This window comes from Panthera pardus, unplaced genomic scaffold (genome assembly GCF_024362965.1).
Source record: "Panthera pardus isolate Hobbes unplaced genomic scaffold, ASM2436296v1 HiC_scaffold_3, whole genome shotgun sequence".
NCBI classification, from domain to species: Eukaryota; Metazoa; Chordata; class Mammalia; order Carnivora; family Felidae; genus Panthera; species Panthera pardus.
In genome coordinates this window covers 43961758-43983626 of record NW_026526876.1, presented here as the reverse complement: position 1 = coordinate 43983626, position 21869 = coordinate 43961758, and the positions used below count along the sequence as shown (strand labels likewise).

Here is a 21869-nt window from a genome sequence, read left to right as displayed (position 1 = left end):
ACTTTTGATAGGTGTGTACCAATTCCCAATGGGCCAACCTACTATAAAGGGAATGGTTCCAGGTTTTGACCCTAACTCTGAGACTAAAGTGGCTCTGTGACCTTGAGCAAGTCACTTAACCTCTCTCGGCTTTAATTGACTCATCTGTAAACAAACGCAAGCACTTAGACTAATTTTATGGTCCTTTCTAACTCTAATACTCCATATACATAGAGTTCACTCAGAACAGAAGAAAACTGCATTTTAAAATCCTTGCAGGCATAGAAAAGAAGCCACAGTGATTCTGCTCAAGATTCTCTGCGGTGGGGGGGTGGGGGGATGGGGGGTGGTGGTTCACTGAGTATAAAATCTCTTAAAAAAATAAAGATTGAGCTCTGGGCTTTAGTTTTCTAATGACCATAGGCCATGGGCCAAATCTGTACCTTTCCACCAGGGTAATTATTTATGTTTAAATCAAATGTTTTAAAAATGGAAGGGATCGGAATAACATTGTGAACAGGGGACTTTGTATGAACTCCCATGAGGAGGAATGGTAGAACTGTGAGGACAGGGGTAGGGCCCATAAAGAGCAATATTTAACCAAAATGCCTGTGAAGCAGAAAAGGACCATTTAGAATATCAGTAAACTGAATGAGTTTTGGCTCCAGGAAATGAGAGAAGGCTCATGCCTTTTTGGAATATGCAGTGTGATTTCTCTTTGATTTGGGTTTCTCATTTGTGAGAAAGGCAGGTGGGAGGCATTGAGACCAAAACACTTTTTTCAGGTGTCTCTAAGCAGTTTTGGAACCATTGACAGGGACTTCTGTCCCTGAGGATTTTCCCTGAGGCCAATGGGCCAGCTGATCTCAGAGCAAAGTGGACTTTGGAAGGGGTGAACTGAAAAGGGGAAGCCAGCAACCCAAGCCCTGGGCAATCTGTCCCATGACCTGTGATGTAGGGGTGAGTAAATGTGCCAGTGTGTCTGTAAGGACTTCATCAGCTGCCTGGCCATATCTGAAGGGCACTTTCTCATTCAATGACAATTCCATCACCTAAGAATCTAAGCAGATCCACTATCATTTTCAGAGACAAAGCCCCATGGACTTACTTATCTTAGGATTGTAGAAAAAATGCATTTTTGCCCATCTTTCTCTCCCACTCTCTGTCTTGTCTTTAACTGAGGCTTTCACTTAATTCAGCTATCTCCTTGCACCCTGAATAATACAAGGACCATTTTCATGCTTGAACGGGAACTGAGTGTGCAGGAAGTCCTGCTTCCTGCCCTGTTTTACCTTTGCAAGACAAAGCTAGAAGCAAAGCATCCTCTACTTTTGCTTCTGGTGATTTCCACACAGCACTAAATGAAGAAAAGATCTGTTTTAGGCCTACCATCAGTGCTGATGGATAAATTTGATTTGGTGACCAACTGAGAACCCTGCACTTTGGAATGACTTGGTTTAGCTGACTGGGAACCCAGGTCAAGTCCACTTGACTTTGTGCCCTGAAGACGCAACCTGGGCTTCTTTCCCTTAAACTCTTCTGAAGGTTTAGAACGGAAGGAAAAACAATGTTAATCTTATTTTCATCTCTAGAACTCCTCCCCATCAGTCACAAATTCAAGAAAGAGCCCTAAACCCAAAGGTCAGATTACAGAGCCGGCTGCAGAACTGAGGGTGGCTCTTTAGGCTGCCCTACTTCAGCCATGGGTGCCCCTAAATAGTCCAGGACTCCATGTTGACACAAAAGTTCTTGTGTGCCCTGAACCGGGAACAACACTGGCAACTCTCACTTCCACCTAACTCTATCCAAAAAAAAAAAAAAAAAAAAAAAAAAAGGGACTTGAACCTGTAACCTTTGGAATTTTAACATTTCAAACCATTTGAAAAGGGTTGGGGACACAGTGGGGGCCGGGCTGGAGGGAGAGTGATGGAGAATGCAGGGATTTGCTGTGGATCAGGACAGCCAGTTGCAGGACTCCCTAAAGCATGCTGCTGAGTATTTCTGACACGGGGGAGGTGGTGGGGCCTTCGGGGCTCATCTCCGGGCCGGTGGGGCTGGGTAGGGCCGAGTGGCCCCCGGGGGGTGGGCTCAAGGCAGCCCAGGGCTTTGCGTCCACCAGGGCCGCGGGGTAGGGCTCCACGTAGATGCGACGTACCGCAGGCCTCGCATCCTGGAGGCTGCTCTTCCCCTCCTCAGGGAGGCTTGCGGCGTGGGCCAGAACCAGGCCCCGGGACCCAACGGGGGCAGGTCCCAGCCGCTCGGCCTCCGCGGGCTCCTGGGTCAGGGCGCAGGCCCGAGACACGTGCTGCGTGTAAACGCCGTCGGAGAGCGAGAGCGATTGCGTCTCGCTGTGCATGCGCAGCCAGCGGTGGTGGCGGCTGAAGCCGCCGTAGTGCTGGTGCTTAGCCGGCTTCCGCTTTCCCAGGAAGCCCAGCGGCGGCCTGGCGCTCGGCGCCATCTTGGCGTGGTTCTTGGGAGTGAAGCCGGTGAGGGTCAGGCTGTGGAGGACTTCGGCGCATGAGTGGTCGGGATCCGGCCCCGGGGGCCGGCCTTGGGGGTCCTGGCCCGATCCCAGAGGACTCTTCATGTCGTGCACCTGCAGAACGTCGGGGGCGCTGCCACTTAGGCCGCTGAGAGCCTGCTGGGCGATATCCTGTGATGACAGGTAGACCAGGTCCAGGTCTCGGGGGCTCAGGGCATCACTGGAGTCGTAGTCGCTGTCAGTGGGGAGGAAGACTTCTGAGCAGCCTTCTTCATCAGAGCAGGGCTGTGAGTCTACAGAGCCAGAGACCCAGGTTAGAAAAGAGAGAGAAACTCTTAGCCGGGGCCTGCTTCTTGGGCATAGTATCCATGTGGTTGAGCCCTCCCCACCCCTTTGCCTAGAAGGGTCCTGTGCTTTGTTAACGGTCTGCCTCTTGAAGGTAGCAATCATTTTTGAACAAGGGACCCCACGCTTTGGTTTTGCACAGGGCTCTATAAATTATGTAATGAGTCCTGTTATATGTAATTATGTAATAAGTCCTGCTTAGCTTAAGGGAAAGGGAGAGGAACTCGGGACAGGTCCAACCTGGACAGCGGCAGAGGGGAACGTGCCCTTATTCTCCCTGTACGCTTTTATTATTTGCTGGGCTTGTACAGCAAATACAATGAAAGTTATTGTACAGAGGATGAAACAGTTTAAAAAAATGCATGCTACTCATTTATTCATTTCCTATCCTTATTTCAGAGATGAGCTTTGCATTCAATAAAGTAGCAGGAACTTAAAAGGGGGAGGGAAGAAGAGGTGGAACTATGGGGATTGAAGTCTGGGAAACAGTTTCAGATCTTAGCTGTCCTCCACCTACTTGTTCTGTGATCTTGGGAAGGTTACTTAACTTCTTTGAGGTTCAGTTTCTTTATCTGTAAAATGGGAATGATAATAGAACTTCTTACCTAGGATGACTAAGGTATAAATCAATTATGTTTATATATATTTACCTAGTTGTCAGGTGTTTAAAAATGAAAAAAAAAAAGGCCAAAGAAAAAACAAAAACAGAAGTAAAATGACAGGCAGAAATAAGCCTCAAAGTGCATACTATAGTGACCATAAATGAGCCACAACTTTAATTCTAAAGATATTTATCATTTAATGCACTCATTATTTATATCTATCCCCCCCCCCCCCCATCAGATGGTATGTTACTGTGGAGCAAGGATGTCTTAAAAATGCTTTGAATTCCCACAGAACTCATCCCAACATAGGTAGTTGGTACATACATGCTAATTTAAAAACATGCAAGTTCTCTTAAAAAGAAAAACTGCTAATCTACAAATCAGGCAATCTCAATAAAAAAAAAATCTCTGTAGGATTTTTGAAAGGAATTTAGTAAACTGATGTTTAAAGTCACCTGGAAGAGAAAATTTATGAGAACAGCCAGCTTTTTTTTTTAAGTTTATTTATTTTGAGAGACAGAGAGAGAGAGAGTGAGCGAGCTTGTGAGTGCTCACGGGAATGGTATAGGGGCAGAGAGAGGGAGAGAGAGAATCTTGATCCCATGAATTGTGAGATCATGACCTGAGATGAAATCAAGAGTTGGAGGCCTAACTGACTGAGCCACTCAGGTGCCCCCCACCCTTTTTAAAAGATACAATAGGGAGGAGCCTGATTTCTGATTTACCAGATATCAAAAAATACTACGGAGTTTTGACAACTAAAACTTTGTAGTATTGGTGTACAAATGGGCAGATGGATTTATAGAACAGAAAAGTAAAGTCCAGAAATAGTTTTAATTCTGTGTGATAATTTAACATATGGTAAAGATAATATTCCAAAGTAAGGGAGTAGATAGATAGATCTTCAGGATATAGTGTTATCCCTTTAGTAAAATAATTAGAGAAAATCCTACCTTATAGCATATATAAAAATAAATTTCATGCAGCTTAAATGTTACAGGCAAACCCTTCAAGTAATAGAAGACAATATGTTTGTAATTTTGCAGTGGCAGGGTCTTTGTAAGCAAGACAAAATCCCAGAAGTCAGAGGATTGGCTGCTAAATTTGACTACATCAGAGTTTAATACTTTGTAAAACAAATGATACTATAAACAAAGTAAAACAGTAAGGGATAGATTGGAAGAAAACTGTGATAATATGTATAACAAAAGATTAATAACCAGAATATATAAAGAACTTCTCTAAATCCATAAGAAGACCATCCAGATGGGCAGATGATAACCAGTCCTTCAAAGAATAATTAATACAAATGGTCAATAAACATAATAAAGATGTTCAACCTAGATAGACTATCATTACTAACTAGGTGGTAGTTAGGGAAATGCAGGTGGAAACAACAAGGCATGTTTTTGCCTATCAGATTTGCTAAAAATGAAAAGAGGGATACTCTCATGTGTTGTTGATGTGTGGGAAGTCAGGGATGCTCATATAGTGATGGGGGATCAACTAGTACCGTTCTGCCAATAGCATTTTTAAGTAGACGATATTAAAAATGTGCATATCATTTGTCCCAGCAAGTTCTTTTTTAGATATCTATGTTTGAGAAATTGTCACTGTGTATACACGGAGGCATTTACAAGCTGTTTACTGCAGTGGGATTTGTAATAGTGAAAACAAGAAACAATCCTGTGGCTGAGACTGCTGTGAGGGAAGACTTAGAGGCACCAAAGTATTAGGAAAAGAAAAATGACTTAAGAAAAATAGCTTACTTGCAAAGTTCTGTGAGGGAGTCCAACTTCAGGACTGGCTTGCTGATTAAAAAATACAACAGGTATTTAAAGTAAAAACCCACAGGAATACAAGATTATAGTTACTTTGTTCATGGTGGGAAATCGGACATGGTTATCATAAGAATATTGCAGACTCCAGGGAAAAATTTTGTTTTGTAAGGGAATTAGTAATTTACACAAACAGGATTAAAGCTTCTTCTATTTTAGGAAGTAGAACCAGATGTAATCCTTTTCTTTTCTTTCTTTCCTTCTTTCTTGGCTTGTTTGTTTATTTCAAGGTCAGGTTGTGAAGTGCTTCATTTTCTTTTCTTTCTCTTTTTCCTGACTATGGAAGATGATGTGTGTGCTTACTCATTGGCAGGGCAAGATTTCAGTTTTTCTCTCTAACTGCTGGCTGCTACCCAATATCTATTATCCTTTTTTGGTTACAAATCTTAAATTTCCTTTGAGACAGCAATGCACTCATGTGAAAGACTGAATTTTTCAGCTTCCCTTTCAGCTAGGTATGGCCATATAACTAAGTTCTGGCCAGTGATGTAGAACTGAAAGTGTTGTGTGAAACTTCTGGAAGTCTGCATAAAGGGAGCTGGCTTAGCTCTGAGGTAGGCCCCCTTTTTTTTTTCTCTTTCCTTTCAGTTGCCTGTAACAAGATGTTGGCTAGGCTCATAAGGCAACCTTGGGAAAAAAAGCCATATGCTAGTGTGGTGGAGGTGAAAAATGGAGCATGGAGTCTGAAGACCATGGAGTCCACATACCAACAATGAATTGTCTACGTGCGGGCTTCTTTCACACGAGAGAAATAAAGTATCTTGTGTTTATGACACTCCTTTTGGATTTTCCGTAACATGGATCCAAACTTAATTCTAACTGATGCATACTAAATATCTACTATCAGGAGAATAGGTTAAAACTTGGGGCACATCTGTATAGTGGAATATTATCCAGAAGCTACAAAGAATGAGATCAATCCGTATACTGTTCTTAAATAATGTCTACCAAAAAGGACTCCCTTTTATACTTTTCTGGGTTCTACTCATCTGTTCAAGGTTTCCCTCAAAAATAGCCTTCTTTAAGAAGCATTCCTCAACTGCCCCAGAAAAGATTGCTGCCTTCTCTGCACTTCTCTAACATTTCTTGCTTTTATTGTCCTTTGGCACTTAGCCTGTATAGACTTGTATTATTAGTTGTCTTTTTTAATGCAAATATAACATCCTGGATTCCTGGTTAAATCAGAGCCCTCTTAGGGCAAATATATGTAATTCGTCCATTCATTCAACAATGAAGATTCTGTTTTGCTTGAGCTCCTGCTATAACAGAAACAGTGTGCTTGGTGCCAGAGTGAATATGAAATTAATAAGAAATGATCTGTCTCCAGGGAGTTTACTGTTGTAATGGAAGTATAGGGCATATATGCATCTATGAGACTGGTAGAACATACATTTTATAAGAGAAGTTTAGCAAATATGATGCAGGTTTATAGGAAAGAGATCACATTTCAGTGGGACAGGATTGATAAAATACTCCATCATCTTTTATTTATTTTTTCCTTCATGTAAATGAGATAACTGTTTGTTCATTTATTTATTTAGGGGGACGGAGGGAGGGAGGGAGCAGAGAGAGGGAGAGAGAGAATTTCAAGCAGGGTCCATGCTCAGCAAGGAGCCTGACATGGGGCTCGATCTCATGACAGTGAGATAATGACCTGAGCTGATACCAAAAGTCAGATGCTCAACAAATAAGCCACTGAGGCACCCCATAAATTAATTTATTTCTTCATCCTCTTTGAAAAAGTGGTTTAGGCAGCTATTAATAATAAATATGCAAATGATGAGAGGATTAGAAACCAGAGAAGAAGAGGAAACAGTACAAGTAGTCTTATTTGACTGTGATATGGGAACAGGAGGAATTTGGGAAAAGTGAGGCTACAAAAGTAAGATGCCAGCAGTTGCACTCTTGGGAATTTATCTTAGGAAAATTAAGACTATTTTCATTCAGGACTGTGTATGTGAATGTTCATAGCAATTTTATTTGTATTATCCCTAAACTGGAAGCTACCCAAATGTCCTTAAGTGAATGAATTGTTAAATAAACTGTGGTACATCCATTCTACAGAATACTACTTATCAATAAAAATAAAGAATTCAATTTATGTAACATTCATGAAATGATTATAGAGCTGGAGAATAGATAGTAGTAGCCAGGGGTAGGGATGGGGGGATGAGTAAGGGGGAACAGAAGGAGTTTTGTGGTGATGGTACAGTTGAATATTTTGGTTATGGTAGTGATTACCCAAGTACACATGTGATACAAGAGCTATACAAGGGAGCCTGAGTGCTTGTGTGCATCTGCATGCACATGGTTACACACATGCATGCACAAATGTGTATACATAACTAGTGAAATCTGGATAAGCTGTATGGATTGTACCAGCTTCTTGGTTTTGATATTGTACAAGAGCTGTGTAAGTTGATGATGTTGGAGAAGTTGGGGGAAGGGTACATGGGAATTCCTGTACATTTCTTTGCAACCTACTGTTTCTCTATTTCAAAATAAATGGCCAAAAGAGAGAATTTAATTTTTTAAAAGGTAGGGTGGAGCCAGAAGTGAGTAGTAAATCTTAGATAAGGATGGTACCTAATTTTGTACTCAGTGAGTAAGCTATTGAAGAATTTTGTACTCAATGAGTAGCTATTGAAGAATTTTGAAGAAGTAATTGACAAGAGGTGTGATTTAGGATAATTATGTAGCAGGTTGGATATAAGAGGAATTGGATGGAGAGGAAACAGACAGCAGGGAGGCCAATGAGAAGGCTGTGGTCCAAGCTATGTTTCTTTTAAATATTTATCTTTTTCAGGTTGAGGGGCTGTGTAAGAGTGGTGGTTATGTGGAGGAAAATAGAAATCCAGGAAAATTATTCAAAGATGTTTGCCAGGCATGTATTTTGTGCTAGGCAGATATGGTATCTGCTTTTACACAGTGCATAGAGAAAGGATTAAATAAGTAAAAAAAAAACAACAAAAAAAAACCCCACATAAGATTAATTTCAGATAGTGCAAAGTTCTGTGAAGAAAATGAAACTGGGTTTCAGCTAGAGAGTGACTTGGGAGGAAGGTTCTTTTGCTAACGTAGCTAAGGGAGGAATCCCTGTAGAAAAGGGAGTCTAGGTAAGATGTTAATGATTGGAAGGAACCAGCTATGTGAAAGGTTGAGGAAAAAGTGCTCCAGACAACTTGGAGAGGCAAGTGTAAAGGCCCTGCAGTGACTAGCAGGTTTCAAGGCTTAGTGTCTGAATGATAGTATCAGCATTAAACCAGAGGAGTTAAATTGCATCAGGGTTAGGCAGTAGATTTGGGTTGGGTTGGGCAGTAGAAGAGATGGTAAATTTAATTTGGGACAGATTAAGCTTGAGAGGTTGGCCAAGATATCCCTGGAGGAGATGGGATGGAAGCCTGATGGGTTGCAAGGTTGGGGGAAGATGTTTGTGGATAGAGGAGGAACCACTGGAGAGGGAACTGTTAAAGATAGAAGAACGGTAGGTTAACAGACATAACAAGGAGTGGTCACTTGTGAGCACCAGTGCTGGCATTGGTTTTTGGTGAAAAAGTTGGAAGGACATGAGGTAGGGAAGAAGATAGATATAAAGAGATTTTCAAGTTAAAAGGAGTGAATTGGATAACGGCTTGGGCTGAACGGCTTTAATAATCTTAAAACAAGTTTTAGAGAGCACTTTTTCTCATCCTTTGTGAGAAAAATTGGGTACCGCCAGGAATAGGGTCTCAGGACTATCAGCTATTTTTGATGATGACAGCAACAGGTGCCATCGTTGTGATGAAGAAGAGAGGTTAACTGAAGATTTGAAACTGGGCTGGAAATAAGATCCAAAGAATTGACTTTAGTTGAACTTCCTTCTCTATCTGGTCAGTATTGTCTACTCAGCTGTCCACATGTATTCATTTGTGTCTACAATAGTAATGACATTTTCTTAGTGCTTACTGTGGGCCAGCCATTATGCTAAGTATTCTAGGTGCTTTATCCTATTTAATGCTTATAACAATTCTAATTTTGCAGATAAGAATACATACTAAAGCTTAGGCTTATTAAATTTTCTAATTCATGTACAGTTGGTAAGTAGCAGGATAGAAACTCGCCTGCAGATTTGTCTCCAAAGGCCTGCCATGCTCCTATGCACTTTAGCATTTTTTTTTTAACGTTTATTTTTGAGACAGAGAGAGGGAGCGCCTGGGCAAGGGGCAGACAGAGAAGGGGACAGAGGATCGAAAGTGGGCTCTGTGCTGACACTTAACCAACTGAGCCACTCAGGTGCCCCCACTGTAGCATTTTCATGGCTTTCCATGGAACCTTCCTGAGGGCCGGGACCTCGTTACCTAATCTACTTTGTGTGGGACGCACACTGAGTTACATTAATTCAACTTTTAGTAAGAGCTTCTTGATATTGCTGCTGTTAGAGAAACATGTTAAGTTTTATATTAGTTTCCTGGGGCTGCTACAGCAAATCACCACACACTGGGTGGCTTAAAACAACAGAAATTTATTCTCTCACAGCCCTGGAAGCCAGAAGTCTGAAATCAAGGTGTCATTTGTGCTGTACTCCCTCCCTCTGGAGGCTCTAGGGAAGAGTGCTTTCTTGCCATTTCCAGCTGTTGGTGTTCTTTGTGGGGCATCACTCCCATATCTACTTCTGTCTTCATATAGACTCTCTTCTGTCTCTTGTAAGGACACTTGTCATGGGATTTAGGGCCCACCCTGAAAATCCAGGATGATCTCAAGATCCTTAGTTACATCTGTACCCAGACCCTTTTTCCAAATAAGGTCACATTCACAGGTTATGGGGGTTCGGACACGAACATAATCATTTTAGGGCCACCATTAAATCCACCAGAAGTCTGATAGTAAATATGACTGTAACTATAAGCAATTGCTGAGGAGTTTGTGGCACTTTCTTTCCCTTTCCAGCCCACAGTCAGGTAAAACACTCTGCAAGAGCAGTTTATACTTTGACCTCTCAGCATACAAATAGTGAACATTTATTGTTTGCAGGGGACTAAGGAGTATATGAAGGTGTGCTTCAAAGGTCTGACCTTCTAATTTTCAATGGGGAATCATATTTTAAGACTCCCAGGAAGAGCCTGTGCTGATTTCTTCAGGTAAAGTTAGTTGCTCCGTTCTCTTGGCTCTTATGGCATTTTATTTATATCTCTGTTACTGCATTTATCAAGGTTTATTATAAACTATTCATTTACATGTTTATCTCCATTATTGAACTATGAACTCCAGAAGGCATACACTATATCTTAATTTATTTCTGCTCAGTAAATGTTGAAGAAGTCAGGCAGTGAAGGAATGGACCAAAGAAGGAGTCAAGCAAAGGGGCATGCAGAATCTTCTGTATTTTCTAGATCATCTAATCTTAGCATTGACATTTGAGCAGGCCATGAGGATCTCCTAACGAGGCTGCAACTTAATTATCATTGTATTATTCGCTTCTTGTGCTATTTCTGTTGCATACAAAGCTTTCAGTAAAATAAGTTATGTTGAGTTGATTGAAACTAAAATAAATATTGAAATCTGGGAGCATAAAGAATTGTGAGATTTGATTGCCTCTTAAAAACAATACTGAAAGCAGCCTGGAAAGAGCTAATTTACGTAATCTGCCATAGAAATTCCTGAAAACAGTCACCTAAATTATTTTGTTTCATATTTGGTGATGCTTGACTTAAGGGTCAGCCTAGTTGTAGCAGAAAGAACAACTGTCTTAAAATCCGACAAACCTGGGCTGAAGTCCTATCTTGCTCCTTGACTGTGTATCTGATCTTGAGCAAATCACTTAGCCCCTCTGAACCTTTCTTCCTCTACAGCATGGTGGTATTATATTGCGTATCTTCACAGGTGCCAGGATGATTAAGTTAGATTGTTAGAAATACTTTAAGTGCCTTCCTACCCTTAAATACTGAGAAAATAACTAGAAAACGTTATCAAGAGGTGACTCATTAAAATATAGACCAGTAATCAGATAAACTTCAAGACTTTGCTGTGAGAATGCTGTTGATAATAAAGGAGAACAATAATCTCTTGTATGGTGTCTTGTGTTGGTGGTGATCTAGTTCAGTACTGTATTTCCTGACCTAGATTTAGCAGTGAATTTGTAAATGATATAACTAACTTCTTTACCATAGCTCCTAGGAGCAAGAGACATAGGCGATAAATTAAAAGAAGAGCTAGTTGTAACTGTCATAACCCAAGGGGAGGGAAAAAAGGCTTGGGTATGGAGTGGTAAATATTATCTTGTCGTTTCATGGACCCACAGTTGGGAAACACTGTTCTAGTAGGAATCTAAATATTTGACTTCCATGGTGGTTGTATTATTTATTATAAGACTTAGTGGAACCTATTGCTTAGAGTGGGATACCCCTCCCAGAACAAGCTGGGAAAATCTCCAGGATGCCAGCCAGGGCACTGAGGAGAGTTTCCAGGGACTTAGGCCACTGCCACTCCCTCCCTTCCTGGAAAAGAATGCAAAGTGCAGCTTCCATCCCCAGATCCAGGCCATATGCTCCATTAAGCATTGTAGGCACCTTGCCCAGTTGTTATTTTAATAAACCTGGTTGTGCTCCTCAATTTCCCTTACAGGGCCCACTGGGCAGGCTAGCATTGGTAGAACCTTGTGTTTCCCCTCTGACTGACCCAGGAGCTGTTTGATGAAAGTTCTGCCCATAGTATTAGTGCTGGCTTAGGAAGTTTGGCCTTTTTGCCATTGTAATGGGTGTTGCAATTCCTGGTCTCTGTGGCTCAGGCCAACAACAGCAGAGTAGAGTTGATGTGGATTTTGAGGGCGTTATGTAGAGATGACATTTCAGGAAAGAATAATTGATTTAAAGCTATTGCCTTTCTCTTAAAGGCAGGGGGCATGGCAGGACAGAAAGAAAGGAATAATAAGCAATATTTGCCCTAAAATCTATCTTCACATTTTTAATGTATCAGTGTCCAAAGTTGTACTTTTTTGTGTGCTTCATTGAATCTGTTTCCGCTGTGTTTGAGTAGAATTTAAATAATTTATAAATGAAGAATTTAAATAAATGGGGAGAACCTCGGGGATTTGTTCACCTTCTAATTTACCAAGAGAAATAACATCTTCAGATTCCTGCTGATTTTCTGAACTGTTTAGTTTATACTGTAATGATCTTAAAATCATCTGGAAAAAGGTTACCAGATTGGAAGATCAGAATAATCTTCAAATGCATCTGAAGGAAACAACACCCCCCTCCCCTCTGTTGCCTCACCCATGTGTCACTAGGAGAAATAGCAGTATCGGAAAAAAAAATTGCTGCTGCCTGTGACCACTGTACCCACAGAAAAGGAGTGGGAGAGAAAATACACATGTGATGGACCAAATCATTCCACCCCCTGCCATGAGTTGCCTTTCTTAGGAGCCAACTTTCCCCCTTGGGTCCTTGGGAGATGCTTAATTTTAATTGACTCGGAGGAGTTCTACTTTGTGTTTGAAAACCACACAGAAATGGGAAGTTAAAGAGTTCCACTCCCCCCCCCCCCCCCCCGCACACAGATATACACAAACAAATCCAAGGTGCTCCACAGCCTTAAAACAGAATCTTGGGTTGGCAGGTTTGTGATAGGCTCTGTATTTCCAGCCAGCTCCTCAGAAGTTAGGTGAACCCTACCCACGCAGAACGGAATTGTATTGCAAAGTTTGCTCTCTGAGCAACCCACTGGAGATGTTTCTCTAAATTGGATTTTTTCCTCTTTGTAAATGGTTTCCAAATAAAAGTAGCCACACTAGTGCAGAGGCTAGAGTATGTAGGAGCAGATTTCATTGCTCTGAAATGCTTTTGCTTTTGTGAGGGGATCTGACCACTAAATGCTTCTCCAAGCTCTCAACTGTTTGCTTGTCACTGGGTTCCATTTTTCATTTGCTTCCCTCCACGTCTTTGTGTTTCACAGCCCATGGAATCTTGGCTTCAGAGAAATAAATGGACCCAAGAGAGAGTTATATTTTAAGGAACAGAATGATGATCACTCACATTTTAGATTAATAATAAAATCCAAATGTAATTGGCCAGATCCTCCCAGTAGAGAGTGCGTGTAACCTGTCATCTGGCCAATATGAGAGTTTGGCACTTCTGTGGCACAGGAGAGGCCACCCTCATACAGCCAAGGGGGACCTTCTTAGGACCCCATGGCCAAGAGAAGATGAAACTCTGGGAAAGTTGTGTGAGCAGAGGGCAGGTAAGGGCTATGAAGGTGGAAGTAGAATGGAAGAGCTGTTTGCAGATTTATGTAAATTGTCGGACAGCAGAGGGAATATCTATCCTGCCTTTTAAAAATGTGCTTTCAACCCCAGACCTCTCTAGCTACTGCCCTCCCTCACTCTTCTCTTCAACAGCCAAGATTTTGAAGAGTGTATCCTTACTGGTCCCATTCCTTTACCTCCCATTTACTTCCTGATCTACTTCTGTTCAGTTTATATCTCCTTCCTTTCACAAACTGCTATCTCCAGATTACGGATGACTCCCTTGTTGAAAATAAAATAAACGACCCCAATAGAAGCTTTTCAGTTTTTTTTATGCTCTCACTATTGTTTGACATGCTTTAATTTCTGTGACACTACTCTCTGGGTTTTTGTTGTTGTTGTTGTTTTATCTTCTTCTGATGGGTTCTTCCTGCTTTAAAAAGTCTTGCTGTTCTTTCCACGGGGATCCTTTCACACTCTCCTCTCCATACTCTAACTACTCTGTCTAGGGAATCCCAAGCATTTTTGTAGCTACATCATTCGTATGTCAACAATTCTTAAATCCATGTTATTAGTCCACTTCTCTTTCCTGAGCTCCAGATCCCATAATCCTTTTCTATTGCATGTTTCTTTTTGTGTGGAATGTCCTGAAACTAACTCAGATTCAACATGCCCAACTACCCAAGCTTGTTTCTCGTAACTTTTTTTTTTTCGTAAATGGCATCATGATATCCAGAGACATTCAAGCCAGAAAACTTGGTATCCCTCTGTTGCTAGCTTTATAATTGATCTCCTTGATTCCAATATTGTCCCACTATGGTCTCTTCGTACAAAAGCCAGATTTGATTTTAAATAGTAATTCAGACCACATCAATCCTTGCTTAAAAGTTTCCAGTGGCTTTCCATCACAAGTGGAATAAAATCCAAACTTCTTATCTTGCCCCTGCCTGGTCTGGCCCCTGCCTTTTTCTCTACCTTCTCTCTCACCAGTAGCCCCTTTATTTGTTCTGCTCCAGTGACTTTGGCTTTCTTTCATCCCTGACCCACTTCAGGGCCTATTGCTGTTTTATTGCCTGGAATATTCCAACTCCAGATCTTTGCATTACTGGCTCCTTTTTCTGTGGTTGCTTCAAATGTAATCTTCACAGATAGGTCTCTGTTGATCATCTTAGTGAATTCAACACTCTCCATTCTCCCTGCTCATCTCCCCCGCTCATCTTGATTCCTGTTTTGCATTATATATTGGAAGTTTTTCACTTTCTGAAATTATCTTGTTTGTTCACGTTTTCATTACCATTTTTTTCTAGAATGTAGGCTCTGTGGAAGTGGAAACTTTACTTTATCACTATATCCCTCCCTGTTACCTCAAGAAGTACTGGAAGTACAAGAAGTACCTGAAGTTATTGGTGGATAACCAATAAGTATTTTTTTAATGAGAAAATAAAAAGGCTAAACAATGTTCTTGGATCCTGAGTTCAGCCAGACTGCGCACAGTTCCCTGAACTACAATACAGCTGCATACTCTGCTTCCTTTGCCCATAAGTGCTCTCCTCTTTCCTCTTTTTTGGCTCAACTCCTGCTTATCCTTCAGTATTTTGTCACCCCATCTCCCCTCCAGGAAGGTCTCTTTGATCTTACGGTTTATGGTTAACACATCCGATAGACTTCACAGCACCCTATACATTTCCTCATCATAGCATATATGCAGTTACCATGAAATTTTGTTAATGTATCTGTCTCCCCCACTAAACTAGCTTATGGCAGTGATGGCATTTTATTTGTATGTCCAGCTAAGTGGAAATCTACAAAACTCACTTGAGGAAATCTAACAGAGTTCTTTAAAAAATTATTGGGTAAATCATAGAATCCTTTGGGAATGTAAATTAGCTGTCTCTCAAGTTCTTCATTTGCCAAGTTTTGATTTTTAGGACACTGACATTTTTAAAATATAGGAGCATACATAAGCTTACTTATAGAAAAGGTTTACATCCCTACTAAAGTTTTCTATAATAAGAGTAATAACATCAAATGTGATACCTACAATTTATTGTCTGGGATTTGAATCCAGGTCTCTGATTTCTTAGCCCAAGCTGTTTCAGCTACACCATGCTGCCCCCTATGGGACAAGCCCATATTTCAGAACTGTTTGTTAAAAATGTTAATTCTTGTTGTTGTAAAGCTTACAGAATTGGGAGCTTTTATAAGCTATAGAATCAAGAAAGATACTTTGCCATTATTTTAATTGACTAGAAAGTGGCACTAGTCTCAACATATCCTAAGAATTATATTGCCTTTGATTAGTATGCTTTCTATTTATAAGCCAGAGGTATTTCGTAGAACTCTCTGTTAACCCAGCCATGTTTTGTTCTTAGCATTTCCTTGTAAACTCCAAACTCCATTCCTAAGAGTAGAGGTGATGTGCCAGGCGTCTCATACAGCCTGCCTGAAAGTTGTCTCCTGCTTGTTTTATCCATGATGAGGCCAACCTACTTATTTGGCTTCAGGGTCAGGATGTTTTATTTTTTATTTATTTTTATTAAAAAAATTTTTTTTGTTTATTTTTGAGAGAGAAAGAGACAGAGCGCAAGCAGGGGATGGGCAGAGAGACACAGAATCTGAAGCAGGCTCCAGGCTCTGAGCTGTCAACACAGAGCCCGACGCAGGGCCTGAACACAGGAACCATGAGATCATGACCTGAGCTGAAGTTGGACGCTTAACCGACTGAGCCACCCAGGCGCCCCAGGGGTCAGGATTCTGTTTATCCAAGATTTCTTTCTTTCCCATCTTCCACCCCAGGACACTGGTGCTATGCTGGGTGAGTTCGCCCTGAACTTTTCTCCAGGCTGGGACCTACGTCCTGCCTCTTTATTGTCCAGTGTCTATTTACTAGAGGCTGGGCCTTATCTCCTTCCTTACTTGGTTTTGGTCAGATTCCCTTGGCTGACTTGGTCCACACTTGGCACCATATCAGTCCCCGTTCTGCATTTCTGAAGCCCTATCCCTGCTCTGTGTCCTTTTATATCTGGGAAACTCAGGCTCAGGCTAGAACTGGACTAAAGCTTCTCCACTGCTGGATGGACTTAATCTCAGGTTATTGCCCTAGTTTCCTATCCCTCCACTGTTCTGATTTTGATCCCTCTCTGCTTTTAGACTCTTACCACTATATAGTGTTTCCTCCTGCTTACTGAGACCAATGCCTCACCATAAAAGAGCCTCATTAGTGGAGATAGGACCAAGAGTCTGGTGACTGAAATATGGGTCTTTAGATCTCATTGCTTACCACTCACAGCCTTTCTTCTGTGCATCTCTGGGGATGGGGATGGGGATGCAAGACAGTCGATATGTGAGGATGTAGAGTTGATCTTCTTGAGGTTCTGCCCATCTGAGGGGTCTATCAGCTTCGTGATGGGTAAGCCACAAACTGGCTGTTTGTATCTTGCATACTGTAGAGCATCCATGATCCATCTCATTTCACGCCAAACTTCATCTATTTGCTTTGGAATGAAATTATAAAAGACTTTAAGTTTGTCAAACAGGTTTGAAAAAAGAGTAAGTTTCCCTGAGAATCCAAGATGATACATTTTCCACAGTACTGGTTTTGAGTAAAATATTTTCAACGTAGGTTTGCTAAGCCAGAAAATCCTGTTCTTTATCATCTCTTGTGCCTTGCATATTTTTACCTGACAGGCTATATCATCTGGTGCACGTCGTGGAAGATCTGAATTCCAGCTGGGACCCCCACTTTTAGCTCTGTAATAACTTTTGGCAAGTCACTAGGCCTCTTTCAGCCTCTTGCCTTATTTGTGAATGTAGACAAAACCTTTTACATATCTTTTTTATATCTCATAGGACTGCTATGATGATTGGGTGAAATGATGAATTTGTAAGTGCTTTGTACTGCAGAGTACATTTCTCACACATATGAAGTGTTATTAATTTTCAGCTTAAGATGAAATATTCCTCATTAGGGTATTGTGAGGAAGGGATATGATAAAGTCTAAATTTCAGAATATTTGAAGAAAGAAATGCAATTTTAGTTCTTCTATACGAAATAGAAAAGCACAGCATTACTGGAATATTTTGCTAAGCAGAGATTCTTGGATCTATTTTAATAGAAAAGAAATAACTTTATATATTAAACTTATTACTTCCGTACATATAAAATAAGTGCTTCTGAAGTACAAAACAGTTTAAATAGCTTATTCCTAAGTAGTTAAAATATCCTTACATTTTTAGAGTAGTCCATTCTATGTTGTTACCATTTTGGTTTCAGGGTTATCTGAAAATTACCAAAGTAATTTCAACAATATTTTCATTATAGAGTACAATTGTCATTTTTCTGAAGCATATTAGTGTAAATAAAAGTCTGCCTCTGTGGATGACAGTCTCCCAGATCTTAATAGACACTGGCCATAAACTTGCTGGTTATTCTGACTTTCCAAGGAGGGGATGTTAGTTATACATTTTTTTCATGGGACCCTGGAGCTTGTGATAGGCTTTGTGTCTAATTTCACTTGGGTGCCTTTGGCAAGCCATTAACTTCTGGACCATTTACTGAACTGTAAAAAGAGGAGGTTGGACTAGATGATGCCTAAGGTCCCTTTTAGCTCTGACACTTTGTGATTTATTTTTGAAGGGCATTTGGAAAATTGGTGGCACTCAACTTCCAGGTAGAAGATGTTAATTGTATGAATACTGCAAGGTTAAGGGCTGATTATAGAAGTTTTAAAGATTAATTTGTACTTAAAGAATAGTCTTTAAGAATATCCACAACACAGAGTAGAGTCTGAAACTGTGATAGACTGCCATGTTCAGAGTGACAGGCAAGCTAGAGTGAACTAGTGTGGTCAAGAGCCATTGTCCATTGCTTTCTATTCTGGATTTGGCAGAGTATTCAGGGCTGGTAATGAAAGCATCTGGTTGAGCCTTTGTTAGGCAGTGAGTTGGGCAGGAGAGTCAACAGTGGGCAGGTCATGAGGACGCATTGAGCATTGTAAAGGGGGCGAACTGAAGTTCAGCAGGTAAAACCAAAGTGGGAATCCTAGAGGAGACTTGGACAGATTTTCTTGTTGGGATTGTTGCTCTCAGCTGGCTTCTACTGGTCCTACCTCATGTAGCACTCTTGTCTCAAAGTTATCTTAAAGGCACTACTGAATGTGGACAGCTTCTAGAGTGCCTTCTAAGGACAGGAACTGTGCATTTCTGTCTTTTGTTTTTGGCTGTGCAAAGAGTAGCTACTCAATAGTGATTGCTCAGTGAGTGAATGAATGAATGAATGAATGGTTACCTAATTCTTTACATCTCTACCCCCCAACAGAGTTATTATGAGTATTAAGTAAGATAATGTAGATAGCGCACTGTATAAAGTATACATTGTTGTAAAGTTTTAAGTTGTTAAAATGACAATCATGATTATTGTATGAAGCTGAATGTGGCCTCCCCCAAGATATGCCCATGTCCTAATCCCTGGAATTTGTGAATATTGCCTTCCATGATAGAAGAGTAAATATTACCTTGTCTGCCAAACTGGGTGATTCAGTTAAGGATTTTGAGAAGGAAGTTTATCTTGGATTATTGGGCTGGACCCTATTTCAATGACAAATGTCCTCATAAAGACATTCTTGTAAGAGTGAGGCAGAGTGAGATTGGCAGACAGAAGAGAAGGAGGCAGTGTGACCACAGAGCAAGAGATTGAAGTGATGTGGCCACAAGTCAAGGAATGCCAGCAGCCACCAGAAGCTGGCAGAAGCAGAGAACACGTTCTTCCCTAGAGCCTCCAGAGGGACTATGGCCTGACCAGCACCTTGATTTCAGACTTCCAGTCTCCAGAACTGTGAAAGAATAAGTTTCTGTTGTTTTAAGTCACCTGGCTTGTGGTAATTTGTCTCAGCAGCCCTAAGAAACTAATACAATTATTAATAATCCACTTACTCTCTTTGGATAAGATTATTTCAGCCTTATTGCTGAGGATGGATAGTGAGATTTAGCACATAGATTTTAAAATTGTCTGTATAAACAATGTTTATTTGTTATTTTTTCTCGGTGATGAAGTGGAGAAGTATTAACTGAATAAAAATTTAAAACATTTGTACAGGGAGGCCCGTGGCCTGAGTTTAGCAGACTTAGTTAAGTAGCTCTAAAAGCAGTACAATTTTCACCCATTTTACCTTATACTGTTGATCTAAAAATAACTGACAACATAATCCCCCTGATTTTAAGGTCCAAATTCAGCTTCTAAAGACTTGCTGACACATTTTTAAAAAGAAAGACCATGAACTCCCTAGGTCTGTTGGTTAAAAGTTCTGCATCCATTTCTCACCCTGCCCTTTAAAATTTTTGGTTTTCATCCCATAAATTACACCCTTTCTCTGTGCTCAGGCAAGATAATATTTTTATTAAAATGTAAAGGTGATTGGTTTTCTCACAGCACAGTTACAAGGTGCTTGAGGGGATGATAGATTGGCTATATTTAATGAGCTGTGTTTCTATTACAGCTTAGGAGCATTTGAAGCATTACAGCGTATAAATTATAGCCTAATTGCCCTTTAGGCTTTAGCAGCTCAAAATATGCCAAGCTCCAAGTCTCTACACTGTGACATTTCTGCTGTGTGTGCTGTCTATAAAACCTGTATGCCTTATCTATGAGTTTCTACACCTCCCCTGGTCCAGGCCCTCCCCTTTTCTGGCTGCACTCTTTGGCTTCTTTTCCTCACCGTATTTACATAGACTCCCTTGCTCTTTACAGTGTTTGGTTTGTGTAGTGACTTCAACACTGTCTTAGATCTGGAATCATACAAATGCTCTCGTGGCTGGCGGTTGCCTCTGCAGGTTATGGTGTGTGGTGGGCTGAGCTGTGAATGCCAGCGGGTGAGTGGCTGCAGCTGGTTTTCATTCTGAGTGGGAGAGCGGATTGAGAAATGCAACATAGATAAGGGGAGAGATGATACTGCATTATCTCGAGTCAGTGAAGTTATCTATGTTGGATGGAGCAAAGCAGCCCACTGAAGGCCTGGGTACAGGAGATGATCTGGGTTTACCCTGGCGTAGAAGTGATTTTTTGAACCCTTTGGGAATTGGCTTTTATCCAAGTCTACGTGTACCTGGCTGGCTGGAAGGAGAGTATGTAGAGGGGGCTCTCAAGTTACCTGCTTTGGGAGACTAGAATGGGCTGCAATTTTGAAGAATTGCTGGCCGGGGCTGCCTTTATCCATCCCACTTAATGGTGTGATGAAAGGGAAAAGAGAAAGAGGCAATGGAGCCCTAAGCTAGGTGAAAAAGAATGGAGCAAGGAGTAAGAGTGGGAGTAAGAGTAAGAATGGAGCCAGGAAGTCCTGAGGGGTCTGAGACTGAGAAAGACTGAAAAAAGTCAGCTTTCTTGTTGGATGAACACACTGGATTCAGGGAGGCTTAAGTGGAATAAAAGCAGAAACAGAACCTAAGGCATGGTTATAGAAGTGTTTCTCTAAAAATATTTATGGTTGTTAAAGAAGTCATGAAATATTAGGGCCAACCAGGCCCTTCAAAGTCATTCAGTCCAAATCTTTCATTTTACATACGAGAAAATTGGGGCCCAGGAGAGCAAACAAATTGTCCATTACTCCAAGGCCTATAGGTAGAACTCAGGACTAAAAATGTATGCTTATTGATTTCTGGTCATTGTTTTCTTCTGCTCCACGTCCATTATATTGGGTTCAAAAGATAAGCCGGTCTTTCCTATTCTCATGCCTCATTCTTCCCTTTCCCGCCCCTTCCGCATATCGATGTTCCACGTTTACTGGAAATGAAATAAATGCTATAAATGTTTGAATTTTTGAACACCACGTTCTCAGGTTAAGGAAACATGTGATTTATTAAAAGGTTTATTTCTTTAGTCTGAGAGGTCGTCTAAGGTATCTCATTTACAGAGCGGGAGAAGTAGAATAAGATTTGTCTGCTCACCACTTTGCGAGTGTATTATAATATCGTCTTCCTGAGTTCTCAGTAAATTCCAAATCAGAGCATTTTTCCTACTTATTAATGAATAAATGAATACATAGTTTACTGCGTACTTACTATGTGCAGGCAGTGTGCTCAGTGCTTTCCATGTGCTATCTTTTAGAATTCTCTCAGTAACACTATGTGCTAGTGGTAGTATTACCTTCCCTATTTTACAGATTAGGAGGTTGGACACAGAGGACACAGAATTTCTCTCCTAAATGATTGTAATAGCTTCATATTTGATTTACCTACTTTTGGTCTTCCCCTTAAATCCAGGAATGATATGCAAATTATCTAGTGAGCATAGCCAATGAGAATGAGTGTTTACAAGAAATAACCAGTATGTCCATACCACTGCAAAGGACTATTCCTCACCTTGAATCTATCCTAAATAGCTATGAGGACCTATAACTTACTTTCTCCAA

General features: G+C 40.9%; 1 protein-coding gene across 1 annotated transcript in view; it reads right to left on the bottom strand.

The window, feature by feature from the left end:
* Positions 1–1830: 1830 nt before the first annotated feature.
* The window catches only part of ANKFN1 (ankyrin repeat and fibronectin type III domain containing 1), a 300608-nt gene continuing 280569 nt past the window's right edge, over positions 1831–21869 (bottom strand). Inside the window, exons 19-20 of the mRNA XM_019415690.2 lie at positions 16748–16961; positions 1831–2754 (exon numbers count right to left, since the gene is read on the bottom strand). Of these exons, the coding sequence (XP_019271235.2) occupies positions 1958–2754; positions 16748–16961 (1011 nt within the window). The 3' untranslated portion in view covers positions 1831–1957. The remainder of the gene's footprint in view (positions 2755–16747; positions 16962–21869) is intronic.